The 21,460-nt window shown below is 38.7% G+C and overlaps 1 protein-coding gene across 4 annotated transcripts in view; it reads right to left on the bottom strand.

Moving 5' to 3' along the window:
• Positions 1–21,460, bottom strand: part of PCSK5 (proprotein convertase subtilisin/kexin type 5) — a 296,986-nt gene that overhangs the window by 134,784 nt on the left and 140,742 nt on the right. For 3 of the 4 annotated variants that reach the window (XM_005297736.4, XM_024105417.3, XM_065550516.1), the window contains one exon: positions 11,368–11,580. The exons of the other annotated variant lie outside the window; for it this stretch is intronic. In XM_005297736.4, coding sequence (XP_005297793.2) covers positions 11,368–11,580 — 213 coding nt within the window. The remainder of the gene's footprint in view (positions 1–11,367; positions 11,581–21,460) is intronic. 4 annotated transcript variants of the gene reach the window in all.

Here is a 21,460-nt window from a genome sequence, read left to right as displayed (position 1 = left end):
CAGTGCACTACAAGCCCCAATAACAACTATGTGGGTGAAACCAGACAATCACTACACTCTCCAATGAACACACACAGAAACACAATAAAACACAAAAACACCATATCACCCATGTGTGAACACTTTTCACAAAGCAATCACTCCATATCTGACCTATCAGTCCTCATCCTCAAAAGAAACCTGCACAGCTCTTCAGAAGATGAGCCTGGGCGCTTAAATTCATAGCTTTGCTAGACATAATCATGCTCTTAATAAAAACACTGTTTTTAGGGGTTATTACAACAATCACTAACCCCTCTTTTTGTCCTATGACTACAGGGGTGTTAATGGGCCACTTCACCTCGGATGGTCCCTTAGAATATGTGGTAAACTATCTGTTCAACCTTGTATTTAGCTGTGACACCTTTCCCAGACCTGGGGAAGGGCTCTGTATAGCTCGAAAGCATCTCTCTCTAACCAACAGAAGCTGGTCCAATAAAAGATATTACTTCACCCACCATGTCTTTGAAAATCCTGGCAGCCTCAAAGAAACTGCCTCAGTCACGTTGAAGAAGTTTTTATCTGTCAGATCAACCAACTTCATAAGTTGTTTACAGTCTTATATTGTAATATATTGCTTATAGAAAACTTATTTTAAAATGTGGCCTAAGTAGATAAAGCTCCAAAAGCCACAATGGGCATGTCCAGTGAAATAGACAAAACAGAATTGCATTTAACAAAATAATCTTGCATTTAACATTAGAACACACGTATCTCAGAAAGAAGTGTGATGACAGGAAGATAAATGTATTTCTACAAAGTTTTAAATCACATGTAAAGATGTATTCAAACTAGTTATCACAGTTCAGGGGACTAGCACAGTGCTACAAACATGCTTCTAGATCACTAATTCAAATCTAGCTCGTGTCATTAGAAACAAAGTCTTTATTATCTACAATTTTTCAGGAGGACGTGCAATGAGTGGGTGGTGTCATAGTAGCTCCTTGTGAACAAGGACCTATATCACAAAAAACACTATATAGGTTAAAAATTGGACTGGCTTTCCTAACATTTTAGGTGGCTCTTTAGGTTAAGTCATTAATGGGGCAGCGTGTGGGTAGTGGGGAGAAGCTTGCAGTTTTGCTGCAGGTAGTGTACCTCTTCCCGGGCTATACAAAGCTCTTGGTCTCCCGGGCTCGCCACTCAGCAACTTTCACTAGCCTTATATTTTACATATAAGACCACTAGTGAAGACTAGGAGAAAAGCTGAAAGATTGGGAAAAAATTGACTAAGGCATTTAGAAAATCATGTTTCTAAACTATTTGATCTGCCAAACTCTCAGCTTCCAAACTCTCAAAAGTCTGGAAAGAACCATTTTGGTCTATTTCTGAATTCTTGATAAATCATTTTATTCTGTCCATGACCTGTAAAAATCTTTAAATAAAATTTTCAGACTCTCCCTCATTTAACAATTGTGCATCAATTTGGCCAATGGATATTTAGAGTATCAATGAAGCACTAAGTGTGTGTACTAGTTTATATTGTAAAAGGAGTGCCGAAAACCATCCTGTATTTCCCACACCCTGGTGTAAATGGAATTTGTACTGTAACTAATCTCTAATACAATGACATACTTTCCTTGATATTTTTTGAAAGGGGGTAGGCAAAGGGAAACTTAAAGGGCCAAATTTATAGCAGGAGGGCTCCAGAAGCCCTGTGTCTACTGTGCAAATGCAAATCAGGTAGAGTATTTGCAGGGGAAATCTAAATGGCCAAGGAACACACAACTATGTACATAAATTAAGTTCTGTGGGCTTCTTCGGGGACCTCTTTCTGAAAATTCGGCCCCAAAAGAGTGGAAAAAATAAAGCGGAATGAATAGCACACGCTCACTCTCTCTCACACAGTGGCCAGCAGAACTACTGCACCCTGCGAAAGAGTAGTGCAGTCACTGAACTCTCCCTGCACTCCAAGAAGCACTGGATTTTCTTGCAGCACACTGATACCTTCAGGAGCTCATGCAGGGGAAAGTCTCATCCTCATCTCCCCTGACAATGGTTTTGCCTTGAGAGACACTATTTAGCCCTCTACATTGAAAGCATATTGTCTGATGTTATCTACATATCTATCATCAGGAGAAAGAAGGGAGTGTTTTTGAGGCTACATCTACACTACAAGCTCGGAGTGAGATTCCCAGTTTGTGTAGACATACTCATGCTCATTGATCTAGCAAGCTAAAAATAGTAGTGTAGCTGTGGTGGAATGGACAGTATGGCACTGTGCTAGCCGCCCCGAATACAAACCCACCTGAATCCTATAGGTACATAATTGGGGCTACGAGCATGTGCCGCCCACTGTCACTGCCCATATTAGCAGGGCTACACTGCTATTTTTAGTGTGCTAGCTCAGGTGAAAGCTACCATGAGTACAGCTATGCGAGCTGGGAATCACACCCCTAGCTCATAGAGTAAATGTAGTCTTGGATTTACGTGTGCAGTGCCCATGAATAGCAAGTGCAATAAAGCCATTACACTCTTATGCTGCATTGTTTGTCCCATGTCCTAGCAGACATTGTACAATCCCTTATCTCTCTCTTTCACTCAGCAAATATTGCAGCAGAAGATGTGTAACGAAAGCTCCCTAAGTGGAAATCCTATCTGAGCCATTTCAAAGGGAAGTTACTGATAGCAGCTGAGATGTTTAGATGTAAATTACAGGAGAAATCTAAGGCATGTTTTTCAGCATTAAGGGTGCACTGCCAGAGAAGCCGTGTGTCTATCTTTAGAAACAAAGAGACAGGACCACCAACAAGCAGTCAAGCTTCAAGAAGAAAAATGATGTTCGAGATTCCAGGACCACATGAGGGCAACATCATTAATCATAATACAAGGAGATGAGGCCTGCCAGGGACATGAAGTTGACATTAGTGTATGAAAGCTGTCATTCTATTCAATAGTGTGAGTGGATGTGGGCACCAATTTTGGATCTTTTACCTAAAGTACAATGCACTCACAGGTTTTAGATATCATTGTAACAACTGCTGATCTAAGGAAACAGTGATAAGCCTAAATTCAGGCTATGTAATATTTTATAATGCACTGTGTTACAATCATCCCATCTTTCCTCCAACAACAGAAGAAAACAACTGGATTTGACTGAAAGCAATTACATACTGGCTGGTAAAGATATAGTTTAATCAATATGAAATTAACAACTTAGAACACCATGACAAAGGTCAGTTTAAAGGTATCATTATCAGCCCAGTATATTTTCTCCTTTACCGTATATGAGAGTCAGGTGGTTTTCAGACTAAGTGCAGTTTTATAAAAGAAAGACCCAGATACCTACAGTAACGGTTTGGTACAAGCGACTTACTCTGAAGATTTAAAGAAGTGTCATTTCTGTACAGTTATTATTCTGGTTATGATATCAATCTTCCCTTAGTTATAGCTGTAGGGAAAGTTAGTTATTCAGGTCAAAAATAGGATTTTCCTTTGCAGAGAACATTATCACTTCTCCCATCCTAAGCCTCTTATTTCCAGATATTTCATAATTCATGTCTTGAGCCCTTAGCTGTAGTTGAAACACTTTTTACCTGCTGATGTAATTCCTACGGGTATGTCAGCTTGAACCAACTTGTCTTCTAAAATGAGAAGTGTTTAATGAAAATCTGTAGTTGCCAATACTCCCTCTACCCCAGTGTCATGTGATCCCAAACCACTTTCCATTGAAGGTGCCATGTTGTATTATATCTGCTCTACAAGAGCAGTTGAACGGGGGGAGGGGGGGGTGTTAATAACTGACAAGAGATGCTATTGATGAGCATTGAATTAATTTTTAAAAGGCGCAATTGTGTATACCATAGATCGTAAATTTAATCAGTGAGTGGGGGATTTTCATGCATAACTCACCAGTATTGTTAACAGAAAATATTTGAGTAAATCCACAGTACACTGATAATATTGTTATTATTTATTTGTGTAATGCCTTTGCTAAGATAAAGGCCATATTAACATATAGAGCTAGATTGTGCCCTTAAATACAGCCTATTCCAAGAGGTGGTGCAGAAACGCAAGGCTCTAGGGGCAATATGTAGAAGCATTTCTGCCTGGGGGGGAGGGGCACAATGCCTTCTGGAGCTTTCTGAGGTTAGAAGGGGAGGAATTTGCTACAGTTAAGTGTCCTAGGCATATTTCATGTCACTTCTACTGAGATCCTTAGAGTCTCACACTAAGCATGTGTTTCAAATGATAATTGTTTTAAAGGAGTACATTTTTCAACAGGCCTGTACTTGGTTTCCACTTATCTGTGTCCCAAATTGTGGCTTTATATACTTGTGCCTGCACTTTGCAGCTGCTCCTGCAAACATCTGATAACAATTCTAGCACTGAACTATTTAAAAGGAATACGTGCACAGTCTTTGCATCTGAAAAGGCAGGTATACTTTGTGCATGCACAGTGGAAGTCAAGAGTTGAAAATCCAGTCCAAAATATGCAACAGAGATTTTTGACAGGTGCAGTACAATATAGTAATAACTAATATGTATTCTTGGCCTCATCCTTAATGGAGTCTTAGTGCAGGATATTAATGTCAGTGGGAGTTTTGACTGTGTAAGAACTGCTGACTAAACTGAACAAGCCAGATTCTTGTGTCACTTACTTTAATGTAAATGTAAATTCCATATCTTCATCATAGTAAATGAGATCAGAGACTTGCCTATGTTACTAAAGCAACTATGATTATATCAGATTGAAAAAGAACAATTCTGGCACATAGCATGTTTGTGAGGATGAAAAAAACATGTAAAGGGGAAAAAATGTGTGGTTATCCACAAAGAATATTTTCTTAGGACAAGATGAAACCAGGAGACATCTGTATCAGCTTTTACATACTCCCTCTCTCCACTCACCATACTACTGAGTGCCTTTTTAGAACACCCAATACCACTAGCATTTTTGCTTGTATGGGGATTGTTTACTTGTCCAACTCAGAAGGTCACACTAATACAAATTGGATAGGAATACAACATAATCAGCACAAACCAATATGCTGATTTCACTGAGATTTTTCAAACTCCTGTCCCTGCTTAATTCTGCTTTGTATTTGTACAATCTGACTCTATAAACCAGATGAGACAGAAGAACAATGTGCTGTCACTTAGCGATATTTCTGTATTACTATATTGTTAAAAACTCATAATATACCGGGGGCTCGACTCTATCCTCAGTTACAATGAAATAAATGAGGAGTATCGTCATTTAAATCAGTTACCTAATGTAAATCTTCTGTGAGATCAGAATCAGGCACTAGGATATTTATGATGGATTTTTATGGTGGATTGTATTTTATAACATATTTTCTCCTTTCTTAAAAGCAAGAATCTCATACACACAGTACAGCAAGCTGAACTATCACATCCAATTAGACTGACCTATAGAAAAGTCACTAATCTTAAGAAAGCTGCTGCTGCTATTCCACACGATGAAGCCATCAAGCACTTTCTATCTAATTTCCTTTTGTGGGTGGGTGTGAAGTACAGTCTTCAGGACAGGATTAAATTTAATTTATATAAAAATTTTAATCTTTATTTTTCCCATCGTTATTTGCTGTTTATATATATATACACAGCACCAACAATGTCCTGGTCAGTTTGAGGAAAAGAATGAAGATGAGGTCTCTGCCTCAAAGGACTGACCGTCTAAGCAGACAACATAAAAACTAAGGATAGGAGACGTGAGGCAGCAAAAAGCCATATGATTTCATAATGAAATTGAATTTGCATCATCTTAGCGCCATGATTTGTTGGCTTTGTATAGAAGTTTTCTATGTTTTCTGGTGATGATTTTCACTTGTGTGTATTAGTCAAAACATCTCTGTCAGGGGCATTAGGGTTATTAGGTCTTTTGGAAAAGGTGTGTTATACTGAGCAAGTTAGAGAAGAGAGAGGCGATATTAATATTATCCTTAGCCATAACCCTATAATGATAGTTTACTACAGATATGTGAGAGAGAGAAAGACGGGGGAGAGGGTCATCATTCTGTGTGCGCGCTCAGAGGACACTGATTGATAGGTTACAGCTGTTACTTGTAACTCTTAAATTCTTTCAGTTAAAGGGTTGGTTCTGCAAATTCACCTCATCTCTCTTTAGAGCTGACCTTAGAGTAATATAAGAACTAACACAAATGTTGTTCAAAGGAAGGTGACTGGTTTGTATACAATACTGTGGGAGAAGGCTATTTCCTGCACTCAGTGAACAATGTTTTTCTTTGTTATTGGAAGTGTCAGAGGGGATTACGCTTGCTTGAGGTGCCAGCTACCAGCAGTAAAACATCCTGAGGAGAGGTTATGGACCTCAGGAGTCAACTGGTAATACAGTGCAACACAGAAGAAGAGGAAAGGGTCTTTGATGGAATATTTAGGGTCTGATTCTTCACTGTGTGAAATCAGTGGAGTTACACTGGTATAAAACTGATATAACTCCGTGGAGAATCAGGCCCCTACAGTGTGGCTATTAAGTGAACAGATGGTGGTTTGAACAAGAGTAGCCAGGATCTGAACTGGGCCACGATAAGCAGAGAATCGAAGGAGTACTGTAATCTCCTATGGCAGCTGGCACTGCACATGCCTTAAATGATTAACATGTATGAGCTGGATCAGCCCACGGTTATTGGATCACAGCTGCCGGACCCAATTCTCAGAACTAATGAGCACTCACACAACTCATTGACTTCAACTAAAAGCTGCATTTCTTCATCTCCACTGAAAAGCAGGCTCTGGATGTCTCAAATTTGCATTCTAAATTAAGAAAAATGGCACTTTTGAAAATATAGGCCTTAATATATTTGCCATATAAGTCTTTATATAAAATGGGTATCAGATTTCCCTATTTCACCAGGATAATGTATGGCTAAATTTACATTTGCCAAACACTTTGGGATCTTTGGAAGTAGGACAATATATGAGTGCAAAGTATTATTATTATTAGAAATATAATAATGCAATACATTTTAAAAGCTATGTAGGATTAAATATCTGTAGACTAAACAACATTTATTTAACCTTATTCTCATGATTCAACTTACAAGTAAATTTACAATAATGGAAGTGTGATAATAACAAAAGTGTGTGGAGGTAATTTTGGGTCAGAAGTAAGGAATATAAATGCCCTGATGTAATGAGACTGTTTAAGTGTAAACACAGGGAGTAAGACTTACCTAAAAGAATGGAAGAAAATGATTGAGAAAACTATGATTGAAGAAGAATGAGAGGATTGCATAAGATGTAACAACAAGTCAGGCCGGAGAAAGAATTTAAACAGAAAAACATGACTGATATTGTGAAGAGTTTAAGAATGTTTTACTAGATGATCCCAAACTCACAATTTCACAATCAAGAAAAAAGGTTACACTGGTTAAAAAACCAGCCTGGCTAAGAGGGGAAACGAAAGCATTACTATATAATATAAAACAAATGTAAAAAAGGGAAGTTGATAGCAACAAATATAAATTAGAAGTTAGAAATTTGACAAGGGAAGTAAAAGGACACAAGTGGTAATCTATAGTCAGGCTATAGATTCTATAGCAAGGAGAAGAAGAAGGAGTATTTTAAGTGTATCAGGAACAAAAGCAACCCTAAAAATGGTGTTGATCCATTACGTGATGGAAATGGCAGAATTACAAATAATATCACAGAAAAGGCAGAAGCATCCAATAAATATCTCTGTATTTGGGAAAAAGACAGAAGATGCATTCCCCTCATTTGATGATAAAATACTTCCCATTCCAACAGTAATTAAAGAGGATGTTCTGCAGCAGCTACCCTGGCCAAGGAGCTTGCTGAACTCTTAAGTGGGCTGTTAAAGTTGGCTTTCAATAATCTTGAAACACTGAGGAAGTTCCAGAGGACCAGAAGAAAGCTAATGTTGCATCAATATTTTAAAAGGATAAACTGGATTACTTTCTTAAATAGATTAAAACTTGCTAACTGATATCTCAAAATTTAATAGTAAATGGGGAATCATCACGAAGCGGGTATGTTTCTAATGGGGTCCCACAAGGATCAATTTTTGGACCCATACTATTAAATATTTATCAATGATCTGAAGAAAACATAAAATCATTACTTGATAAAGTTTGTAGATGACACAAAAAATGGGGAAGTGGAAATAATGAAGAGGACAGAACACTGACACAGAGTGATCTGCATTGCTGGGTACACTGGGTGTAAGCAAACAATCTGTTTTTATATGGCCAAAGGTAAGGCCATGCCTCTAGCAACAAATAACTTAGGCCATACTTTCAGGATGGGGGAACATTACCATGCAAAATAGTGATTCTGAAAAAGACTTGACATTCATGGTGGATAATCAGATGATATGAGCTTGCATGAGCTGTGGCTAAAAAGGCTAATGAGATTCTTGGATGTATATGTGCCGCTAGCAGACCAGATGCCAGCTCATGCCAGAGTCCCAGGCCAATTCACTTGTGTATTAGTTTAGATCAAAGTAATTGTTAAATGTATAAGAGTGTGTATATGGTGTTTAAACTTCATGAAAACTAATGGGATGTTAGTTGCATTGTTTTCACTTATCTGTATCCTGTTATAATGTAGTAGCAAACATTTACATTGTGTGTACCCCTGTAACTAAATAACCCATCAAACAAGAAGAGACCTTGTGGAATGCAAATGAAGAACTCTAACAGAAAAGTGCTAATTTCAAAGCAAATGGTCATTGTGCCTGATGATTGGAGGTCAAAGACTTTAACTGTATTCCTCACTTTCTGTCATCAAAGGAAAAACCCACATGGGGAGTGACCCAGTCAGCTCAGTTTTCTGTGAGAAGAAGCTATAAGAATGGATTTAATGAAAGACCCTTCATCTCTGGACTGTTTGGATTCTAACAAGGCAGAATGACTGAATGAGAAGATGGAGATCCAGAGTTATTCTGGATAGCCCTTACAGACTTTGGGGAAATTGGCAGATTACTAACTTTCTGCTACCATTTGGAATTATGGACGGTGACTCACCTGTACATATATTTTACCCGTTTTAACCTCTCAATAATTCTCATTTCCTTTTTGTAGCTAATAAATCTTAAGTGGGTTTACTATAGAATTGGCTGCCAGCATTGTCTTGGGTGTAAGATCCACAGTACCAATTGATCTGGGGTAAGTGACTGGTCTTCTGGGACTGGGAGCAGCCTAAATGTGACGTGATCTTTGGTGTAAGTGACCATTTATCACTTAAGTCTGGTTTGTCTGGGTGGCAAGACAGATTGGGGCATCTAAGGGACTGTCTGTGACTCCATGGTAGGACTGGTATAGTGATCCAGGAGCTCACAGGTGGTACTGGCTTGGTGACATCTAATTATAGAACACATCACCAGCTTGGGGTGTCTTCCCTGTTTTCTGACAGTCTGCCCTGGGGTAGGCACTCACAGTTGTGAGCCACCCCAGAGAGCGTGACAATATAAATAGGAGAATATCAAGTGGGAACAGGGAGGTTATATTAATCCATATATCTGATACTGTGAGTGGTGATTGCTCTTGGACTACTGTGTCCAGTTCTGGTGTCCACACATCATGTAGAAACGCTGGAGAGGGTTCAGAGAGGAGCTCAATCTATTTAGCTTATCAAAGAGAGTTAAGGCATGACTTGATCATAGTCCATAAGCACCTACACAAAGAACAGAAATTTGATAATAGAGAGCTCTTCAATCTGGCAGACAAAGGTATAACAAGATCCAACAGCTGGAAATTGATACTAGACAAATCCAGACTAGAAATAAGGCACCAATTTTTAACAGGGAGGGTAATTAACTATTAACAACTTGGACTTGAAGAAGGAATTATTTCAGGGGAGTCCTGTTGTATGAGTCATGCAAGAGCATTGATTAGATGATCACAATGATCCCTTCTGAACTTAAAATTCATGAATCTATTAATTTTATTGAACTTTGAAAAAAAGGTTAGCAAAGGTCTTTGAAAGGACTGTATGGGAAATTTGATTATAGAAATGAGTACTGCTAGAAAATGGAATGACTTCTTTGCTTTATTATCTCTCGGGGAGAACAAGGAGAGATGCCAGAAACAGAGATAAAGTTTATGTGGAGAGAAGCAAAGAAAGAACAGAAAAATTACTGGAACGAAGAGTTACCTCAGAACAAGATTTTTTTTTTTTTTTAAATTAGATCATCTGAAAATAGGGAAGATTCCAGTAAGGGATGGCCAGCATCCCAGAATCTTGAAAGACACAGCAGACTGTATTTAAATTAACAAAAAAGCTAGAGCAGGAATTTTTAACTCCTCATTAACAATAAGAAAAGAACTGGAAATAAGGTATCATGAAACCAATGCTTAAAGAGGGAGCAAGGAAAGATTCTAGAAAGTATAAGTTATATTCAGTATTAGAAAAGCACCTTGTGATTTTTTATTATGAAGAGCACAGTGAACAGGTATAGATTGGTCAATGATAAGTCAGCAGGAAGGCTGTGCTTAATGAATCTGATAATATTTTTGAGGCAGTGACAATAATGGTTTGAGAAGAGTAAGGGGCAAAGCAGAAGTTGACAGACTATCTGGACTTCAGGAAGGCTCTCCAATTAAAAAAGTAATGATGGCAACAATAGTGGAATTCTCCAGTGGAATAAAAAAACAGCCATGGTCAGAAATTAATTGAAAACAGCCATAGCCTGGGACGGAATGAGATGGCAAATAGCGCAGGAGAGATAAGCATTGAACCTATTTTACTTACTGTGTATCAGCTACCAGGACTAGGCAGCAATACGAATGACAACTGAGGGAGAATGAATACAAAAAACGAAGGATGAAGGGTCCCAATAAATCTGAAATAAACGGGAACGTGGGCTGGAAAATGGCTTCTATAACTGCACATTTAAAAATGAAAAATAACGAGTACTGGATAAAATATACCAAAAGGAGATTTGCTCTGAGGTCTGGTGATATGCTACAAAGTGTTGGTCAGGAAAATAATCTTTATGGATGACAGCAGAGAGACTCTGCTCAGAGTTTGGAAGCAGTTAGGAAAGCAGAAAGAATGTAGGACACATAGTGGAAGTGAGAGGAGAAATCAGTCTCTGTCACAAGGGTTAGTAAGACCATACTTGATGTATTGTGTAGAATTATCGATGTCAGAATACAAGGAGGCTGAAGGAGCTACACACAGTGGCAGAAATTTACATTCAAATTCTTGGTCCAAAACTTGTATACAAATATATACCATATTGACCAAGGGTGAACATTTTTCAAACAAGCCCACGCGTAGACACAAAGGCCTAGTAGTCATTTTGCCCTCCCCTAAAAATCATTATAGAAAATACAAAACCACATACAATTAAAATAGCATTACAAAAAAGCAAACACATACTATTTTCTTGTCGTAGGATTCCCCACTGCTGTAAGTCGTAGCTAGGGTGGATGCACATTCTTCCAGATACCAAGGTTTTTTTCCGCTTTCAGCTGTGCTGCTTATGGAAATAGTGTAGATGCTATTGGTGTAGCCATCGCAGGAGCAATGGTCCTTACTCCTTCCACCATTTCCAGACGCCCAAACAAAAATGGAACCTAACTTATTTCGTCCCTGTTTACAAACAATAGGAAAGATTTGATTAATGTTTTTTTCTTGGTAAGCAAGTGGGCCCTTACCCCAAATCCTGCCCCCCTTAAAAAGACAAAAGAGCTCATTGTGGAAGATTGTGAAGAAAAAACAGCGTTTAGCTGAGGTAAGAGCTAACCCTCACAAATTCAAAACATGAGTGAGATGAATAAACACAACCGTAAAAACAAAAATTAAATTCAGATTCTATTTGTAGGTGTGGGTCTATTCTGTCCAGCCTTACAAAGAGAAATGCAGAAGACACACAACATGCATTAAATGTATCATACTGGATTTAAATAGTAAACAAACAAACAAAAGAAGAGCATGTTGTAGCTACAAACATTTGTAATAGACAGAACCAGTTGTTTATAAGGGTTCTCCTGAATGTCTCATTCTGGAATTACCAAGTGATGCCATGTACTGTTTGAGTAATATCAAGTATTCGGAACCACACTGGATCAGTTGCACAAATGTTATAAATGGTAAATGTAAAACACTTTGTTAAAACAAAAATGGACAGGCAAGGATTGCTTTGTTAATATATTAGCAGTAAGCACTATGGCCCCAAGTCAGTAGTCTAACTGAAGTTAGGCACATGCTTAAGTAAATTGCTGAATGAGGACCTAAAACAGATATACATATTAAGAAAATTTAATAGGTGAGTCTAAATAAATATAGTGGGAGTGAAAATGAATCCATAATTATTTTGGTGTTCTCAATTTGGTGTTGATGTAAAGGGTGAAGATGATCAACATACTGCATGCCTGCTGTCTAGCAGGGAACTGTAGTTTTCCATATTCCAGGCACTTCATGCAGACAGATAAACAGGTTAACATATGAGGTTCCCGTAATTTACATAATCTAAATACATTCATTGACTGTTTGCAAACACTATGATATTAATTAGGATAGAGATTTTAATCAAAGGAGTAAACATGTCTTTAATTCTAGTTCTGAAAAATGACATACTTTTATTATTTATTAATTCTTTTGAGGGCAAAGGAAAAAGCCCAAGGGTTACAATTAAGTTAATAGCCTAATTTATATCTCATTTGTTTGCAGCACATCATGCAATATATGGTTTGTATAAGTGGTAGGTTCATTCCTGTGTATGATGAACTAATGTTATGCCACATGCTACTTCGGTTTCTGTGATCATGAATAAATTACTAGTACATATATTTTGTTTTTTTATAAACAGAGTGGATTTGTGTGCTGCAAATGACATAAAGACAGCTGTTGGATATCTACCAAGAGAATCTTAAACAATTAGCAATTCAAAGATTCATCTAATCCAGATGCACAGGGGGTTTTCATTAGTGCATTTTTTGCTGAGTGTAATAGAGCCTAAATCAATGTAAGAAAAAAAAATCCCGCGGTTCATGATTCTGGCAGATATATGTGCTTGAATTCACAAACATTGATGAGTTTCACTTTGTGAGTTTAATAAAGTTCAGTACCTGTAGAGATTCTTCTCCTCAACACAATAACTTAGATATCAAATTCTCCTTGCTAGTGTTTACATAAGGTTATGCCTTTAAAATGCAATTTTTCATTAAAAAACATTTCAAACGAAGGAAAAAATATCCCAGGGTGCCAAGTTAAATGTACTATGAAATCCACATGCTCCTGACAAGACCAGTCCAGCCAGCCAGGAAGTATAACTATTTCAATTTCTTTTTCTTTCTTTGGCTGATCTTAGCTGCTCCAGTGATAAAAATGTACATTACAATATACTTGTTTAAAAGGCTGGAGCAGTACTGGACTTTTTGCAGGGCTTCAATTCAAGCAACTAACACCACAGCGTCTGATTTTGACATTATTTTCACACATACACAAATGGTAGCATTGCAACATCATACTGCACAAACTTTGTGGTTGTTCTTATCAAGTACACCCATGCCCCAGCAGACCACTCATATAACAGCGCCGCTCCTGCACAGGGAAAGTTCAGTTCATTGTGTTCCCTGCTCCATCATCTCTCTGTCTTTACATCTGGATTAGAGCAGTAGACTCTGGTTCTGTTCATCTCTTCCAGGTCTCATCCCTCTCTCTCATCCCTTGTGTGAACCCAAGAAAGAGTGACATCACCTTGCTGTTTTGTGTTCTGCTTTTTCGCAGCTCTTTTACCTTTTAGGGCATGACCCAAGGCTGAGAAAAGTCAATGGCAGTCTTTCCACTGACTTCCATGGGCTTTATATCAGACCTATGAACTATTGCTTGTCTCATTCATTCTGTCCATTCGTCCTCTGGTCACCTCTCTCGCTAACTTTTGTTCTTGTTCCCTCTCCCTCTTCTTGAAATACTGACTGAGGGAAAAGTAGTTTATGCTTGAGAATACCTGCAAATTTGAGACAGGTTGATGACACAGAGAGCATCCATCTACTGCCTCAACTCACTCCACCATGCCCATGGATTTGAGGTTCAGGAGCTTCTTTAGGATTGGGAGGTGACTAGAAGATCATGCCAAACAGCTGCTGTTCATTCCTTTTTACTATGCTCCTGGCTGATTTCTGCTGATTACATTAGTCTCTAACCACTGGTACCCTCTTTGTTCCAGTGCTAAGCTACCTCACTCTCCTCCTTTAAATCCCTCCTCGACATTCACTTTAGACTAGTTTGTCACTGCTAGTTTTCACTCCAGAGTGATGTCCATACTTCTGTCTGGCCCTACAATATTCTTATCAAATGAACAAAAAGCAAAAGAAAATAACTCCTGTCTCTCTCTCTCTCTCTCTCTCTCTCTCCCCCGCCCCCCGTGCCACACACACACTCTACTGTATATATCAGAACAAGCAGTGTATGCAATACAAAATTGGGTTTTCAACAAAAACTGATGGCTTTTGCAGAAATTTTTCATTTTTCAGTAAACCCTACCTCTCCAATCCCCTCAAAACAAAAGTTTCTGCATTTTGGTCAAAAAATGAAATATATCAATTTGGATATACTGTTGCAGTGCCTCATGAGAGTTATTGTTCACCTGCCTCACATACCCATTCTCCCCTACAGGTCACACTCCCCAGCTGGACTTCATCTCCCATGTAGCACTACAGGGACTACCATGATACATCACCTCCACTCACCAAGAGGTGAGGCCATGATCTGTCCTGGGAAATGTTGTCCAATAAGGGATCCCATGCTATAAAGGAGAATGAGAACGTGAGGCACGCAAACTACAACTCCCATCAGGCACCACAATAGCATTTTGGACTATAACTATTTCCATTTTCTGTTTTTCGTCAAAAAGTTAAGCATGACTTTGTTTCCATTTTTGTAGAAATTATCCACAGGAAATAAATATTTTTCTGGCCAGTTCATATGGCTGAATTTGGCTAATTTGGGCACTGATCCCATAACCCCTATGCATGTGATTCACCCTGTTACTACAATTACTGCAGTGGAATTTCTCAGCAGACTAAAGATTGCTCTTGTGAGGAAGTGTTGCAGGAACAGGCCTGAAATTATTAGTTCCTCTGTCCAGAGAAAGGTATCTTATTTTTGTAAAGCACTAGTACGTTGATAGTGCTATAATAAAATAAATAAATAAATAATACTAATAATGTGAAATGAGATTTTAGCAGGTAGAAATAGCTATTTGAGCAATTTCGCTCCTGAACAAGATAGAGGGCTGCCGAAAATGAGGCCCTGAGTGTTAGAAATGCTGCAGTGCAATATTTAAAAATAATAAACACCAACTTAAGTTTTATTAATTCAAATAAGGCTTTGAAGAACAGGAATAATGACTATTAACATCCCAGTTGACCTTTCTGTTGTGACTTTTTTGGAAAACACTTATTACATGTATAAAAAATTCTACTTTTTCAAAATCAGTGTTGCCTTTAAAAAATAAAGGTTCATAATTAATGTTGTTTCCATAAAAAACAAATACCAGGTGCAAAGACTAATGGGGAAAAAATCCTCCCTCTAATCTACATGAAGCAAAGAATTCCAGTTCCTCTAACATACTGCAATATGGTTGTCAAGGCTCCTTCCCCACTCTGAACTTTAGGGTACAGATGTGGGGGCCTGCATGAAAACTTCTAAGCTTACCTACCAGTTTAGATCTGGTGCGCTGCCACCACTCCCAATGTGCTAATTCCCTTCCCTGGGTAGCCTTGAGAGACTCTTCACCAATTCCCTGGTGAGTACAGATCCAAACCCCTGGGATCTTAAAACAAGGAGAAATTAACCATTCCCCCTCCTTTCTCCCATCAACTCCTGGTGGATCAAGCTCCAACCCCCTTGGATCTAAAAACAAGGAAAAATCAATCAGGTTCTTAAAAGGAAGGCTTTTAATTAAAGAAAAAGGTAAAAATCATCTCTGTAAAATCAGGATGGAAAATAACTTTACAGGGTAATCAAACTTAAAGAGCCCAGAGGAACCCCCTCTAGCCTTAGGTTCAAAGTTACAGCAAACAGAGGTAAACACCCTAGTAAAAGGCACATTTACAAGTTGAGAAAACAAAGATAAAACTAACACGCCTTGCCTGGCTGTTTACTTACAAGTTTGAAATATGAGAGACTTGTTCAGAAAGATTTGGAGAGCATGGATTGATGTCTGGTCCCTCTCAGTCTCAAGAGCGAACTCTCCCCAAAAACAAAGAGCACAAACAAAAGCCTTCCCCCCACCAAGATTTGAAAGTATCTTGTCCCCTTCTTGGTCCTTTGGGTCAGGTGTCAGCCAGGTTACCTGAGCTTCTTAACTCTTTACAGGTAAAAGGATTTTGGAGTCTCTGGCCAGGAGAGATTTTATAGTATTGTACACAGGAGGGCTGTTACCCTTCCCTTTATAGTTATGACAATGGTACATCTAACAACTCAGCATTTCACAGAAAACAATGGAATTTAGCCTTCAGTCTAGACAATATGCTAAGATCTTGTTCCTAAAAGCTATTTGGCAAAGCAAATGACAGTCTTTAAAAAACAAACAAACAAAAAAACCCCAAACCAAAAAAACAAAAACAAAACCCCAACCTGCCCAAAATAACATGTCAAGTAAGTATGCTCTGGTTTTCATTTACTGTTTATTGTTTGATTACTATTTGGTTGTCTCCTTTCCCCTCTGCCCTCACACCCCACTTCAATTCATTGGACCCACTTGTGCTCGGGAAATTATAAACTTGCTAGTAACTCTAGATACCAAACAACCTACTTAAAGCAACAGCACTAGTTGTCCTACTGTATGTGAACCCAGTTTAAAATTGGTCTCTGTTTAAAATATGAAGTTAAATAAGAGACATTTGGGCTGTGTTACAAAGTTAAGACAAACACACACGTAACATACTGTAGCTTTTACAATTTGGCTAAATCTACCATCTGTCATGCTCCAGATGCCCAAGGGTGTCAGGACAAAAAGTCTATTCCGGGGCTGCCAGGAGGTTTTGCATCTTGTATTACTTGAAAGCAAAAGTTCTATTTACAGACCATATAGACACACGTTTTTAGACAGAAGCAAAACACTAGTCAGTGATGTGAATTATAGTAGAGGAATGGCATGGGCTAGAATGTGAGTGCAGCAGAACATTCAGAGTGCTCATGCCAATGATGTCAGATAAAAATGCATCAACCATCCCCCCTGGGTACAGAGCTATGTCTTCTCATGTCTTGCCTTTGCAATAATATTACTGACTCTTTTCCAAATACTGTAAAGCATTCCACAACCTTACTTGTGGTTGTCAGTGTACTTTTTGAGATGTTCTCCTACTGTTTTTATCTTTGTCACTAGCGTTTAGAAAATGTCTGAATATTTAAAAAACAAAAACAAAAAAACCACACAACTCAAAACCCTCGGCCTTCAATTCTGACAAGAAAAAAAAGCACTTCACTGACATTTAGTGTATCATCAGTCTAGGTACATGAAGAATTTTACTGAGATATTTTCTGGGTATAGCTGATGTGCACAGACTGTGCATGAGAGCTGCTCTAACTGATACCAACTGCAAAAGGCCACAAAGGGCTGAAAAATAGGGGTGGCCCAGGAGCTCACAACATGCCCACTTTCTTCTGGCCATTCCCTTTTCCTTGTACTACTAGCAACAGAGAGGGCAATTGGTGTAAAGCTTTTCTGCAGCTCAGCACCACAGGAGGATCACTCTTACGCTGGTGTGATCTTTTCTGGGCCACTTAATCCAGTTTTAGGGCCAGATTCTGCCAGGAATCAGAGCCAATATGAACATTCTTGTAAAGACACATGGAAAACTTCCTCAACAATATTAAAGGAGCCTCCATTGCTCCAAGTTTATACATTGCTATAGCTTTATTAGTTGATACCTTACTGACAGTCACGGTACACATCACTGTAGAGTGGTTATCTACACACTGTGGTCCATGGACCATTAGTGGTCCACAAGGCATTTCCAAGTAGTCTCTGAAACAACTTCCATTGAACATGTGAAACATGAGCAGGTGAGGTAAGAGGTAGTCCCACCATTCTAGAAAGTTAAAATCATGTATTCATCACTATTCTACAAACAAGGCTTCCTTACTCTTGCTTCTGCATCTTTGTGTTCTTCTGCCTAAGAGATGAACAGGAACTGAAGTCTGTTAATGATTCTCTTTACTGGGTGGAAGTTTTTTTGGTGTCATTTCCAGAGTGATCAAATTTGATGAGGGAGAGGAAACTCAGTGTGAAGGAGTAGGAAACACACAGGAAGACAGAACCAGTGACCTGGAGAGATTAGAGCAGTGGGAGCTACAGGCAATGAGAGGCAATTTTGTCCTAATAAATTTGAAATGCTACACCAGGTAGAGGAAATAAGTCATGCAGATAAAAAATAGAGAGCAAGGAAAAAGAATTGTAGCTATATTCATGATTTCAAAGTTTATTTTCCTCATCTTCTTAATTTAGTTCTGAATTGCACCATTTTCTTATCTTAAAAGAGAAGAGAAATCTAAACAAGAAAAGAAAAAAAGTACAAATGCATTTCACCCTTTCATAGGATTTTACATTCTTAATATTTACAGTGTCTTTAATAAGTTATTGTGGAAATATTCTATGTGCAGGTAACATATAATGTACTGAAGAACTAAAACAGATTATGCATTAACACAGTAATGATGGTGATAGAATATGTGAAGAATATTTCAACATGCTTCTGGTATATTTTTTATTTGCCTCTTTACTAGAACAACAGGTTCAATAGCTTCAAGCTATTCCCCACAGTGCTATAATTAGTGCTTAAAGTGCAACCCCCTTCCCCCTAAAAAAAGTGTTGGCTGAAACCTGAACCCGTGGAATGCTGGAATGAATTTCTACTTTTCCTAAACAAAACAAAATAAAGCCAGCTACAGGGCTGCTGCATGCATCACAGATTCTGCCTATCTATTCATTATGATTCATTATTACTATGAAGAAATAGCATGTTGCATACTGCATTATTGTCCAACAAAAACAAACAAAAAAATCCAGGTTTTCCAAAATATCTGTTAAACCAAGAATAGCTTTAGGATGAGACACTCTCTGGTTACTAATAGGTAAAGTTCCCTCATCACACAAAGCCCAAGTAAAGAGGCATTATGCGAAAGCTATGCAGGGTTTGAGTGAGGGATGGAATTCACCTCCCTAGCCTACAGCGAGGATTCAGTCAGCTCTTACTGTCCTTGTGCAGTTACCTGTTGAAACCCCCTAGACAGGGATTTGTGGCCAACAGATCCATGTAATTATAGACCTAGTGGTGATACCTAAACTCCTATTCCCACCAGGTATTCACAAGTAGTTGAGAGCTCAGCCCCATGGCACATTAGGGTGCAGATTCTGCAGCTGCCAACCCGCTCAGCAGCGACACTGTTCAGAGGTGACTTCTGTAGCCCCAGTGCCATGAGTGAATGAAAAATAAATCCACATTTCTAAGAAAAGTACACAAGGTAGGTACAGGGATTTCCACAGGGATTGAGGGAAGGAATCCTCCTCCCAGACACAAGCAACAGAGATGCTGCTCCGTGGCTGCCTTTACAGACTTAGGACTGCAGTAATCCCTGTGTATGGACTGTCCCCACCACATGGTTGTGGTTGGGAAGAAAGGATGTGATCTGATTTAGTGTCAGATCTATTGGCCTCACCTTCCTTGCCCTAACCTTACTCTGTAATGCAGCAAACCCTTGAGTACAAACTGGCACTCCTTGAACTGGCTTCATGAAATCCTGCTCTCTCCATAAGCAGTAGAAACGCACAGACTCTGCTGTGTCTGAGTCCCTACAGTTCTGCGGAGAAGTGGGATGAGAGACTTACCCCTATTAATTAACCAGATTCTTTTATTATGTAAATGCATCCTCACTGAAATAAGTACATTTTAAACATATGGAAAGGCCCAATTTTTTCCAAAGTAGCCTGTTAATTTTGGCTTCCCAACTTAAGACTTATCCTAAGTCAGAGACCTGATGTATTTTATGTTAATCTATTTCAAGTTGGGCACCCAAAATAAGAGGCCACTTTTGAAAAGCTGGCGCTTAGGCCATAACGCTCTTCTGGCTTGTTAGAACAGTTTCCACAAATGTGTGAGGATTTGTAATTAATACAGTCTGTTTCCAATACCTTTTGTGACATTGTATGGAAACTGTGGACATATTGAGGTATGTTTTCCTGTAACTTACTTTCCAAGTTTTTCTGCCTTTTGGATGTGTATATCACATTGAATCTAATGTAGGAACATTTGTTACATTATTTTATTTTCTGTACACTTTCTTTTTGCACTACATTCTGATCATCTGTGGAAAAACTGCATATAACAAATAGTACTGCTATAAAGGAATATTCTAGTTATTTCCAAAAGAAAACAGAATGCATTGTATCACAGCACATCTAGGCATTATGAAAAATAAACTCTGCTACTTTACTGATTGGAAGACAGTATTTGTAATCTAGGGTGTTTGAGCAGAGCACTGGGAATTTCCAACTTCATGCAAAGCATAGACCGAGGAAGAATTGCTAGTTTCATGACATGTATGGAGGTTTTCACCCAATCTGAGTTTTGATGGGCAGCGTTAATTTGGAAAGGACTAGAGCATATCCAGTGCCAGATATTCTTGCAAAACCATTCAGTGTCCTAAAATGTGTGCTTTAACACAGCCACATACATTTAGAAACAGATTTGTTTCAAGAACTGCATCCTGGAAATCAGTGACAATGAAAGGGACTTAGGGGGTCATGGAGAATAACTAATTGAACATGATCTCCCATGCAATTCAGTGGCTGAGAGCAAATCTGATTCCTGGATGTGTAAACTGGGAAATATCTAGTAGGAGTAGGGAAGTGATATTACGTTAGAATTCAGCGTTAGTGAGACCATTACTGAAATACTGTGTCCTGTTCTGGTGTCCAAACTTTATAAAAAGAATATTGACAAATTGGAAAGGGTTCAGATAAGAGCTACAAGAATGAGTCGAGGTCTGTAAAATCTTGCCCAACCATGAAAGGGTAAAGAAGCTCAATCTATTCTGTTTACCCTAGAAGAGTGGTGTGATGGTCAATGCCAGATCCATGTAATGCTGTGCAGTGGCAGTCAGTCTAGAGATGCCCATACCATCATCCATAGGCCCCATTGCTATGCAATGATGCCTTCTTGCCTTAAAATCTATGAACCTATAGAATATCAGGGTTAGAAGGGACCTCAGGAGGTCATCTAGTCCAACCCGCTGCTCAAAGCAAGACCAAGCCCCAGACAGATTTTTGCCCCAGATCCCTAAATGGCCCCCTCAAGGATTGAATTGACAACCCTGGATTTAGCAGGCCAATGCTCAAACCACTGAGCTATCCCTCTCCCCCATATACCAATGATGTAGGCCAATGATATTGTCTTATGTTATCAGGACATATAGTTGTGAGATTAAAACACAAACATCACTACACTGTGCAATTAGTCTGTCC

The sequence above is a fragment of the Chrysemys picta genome, chromosome 6 (genome assembly GCF_011386835.1).
Source record: "Chrysemys picta bellii isolate R12L10 chromosome 6, ASM1138683v2, whole genome shotgun sequence".
Taxonomy (NCBI): domain Eukaryota; kingdom Metazoa; phylum Chordata; order Testudines; family Emydidae; genus Chrysemys; species Chrysemys picta.
This window is presented reverse-complemented; position numbering and strand designations above follow the sequence as displayed.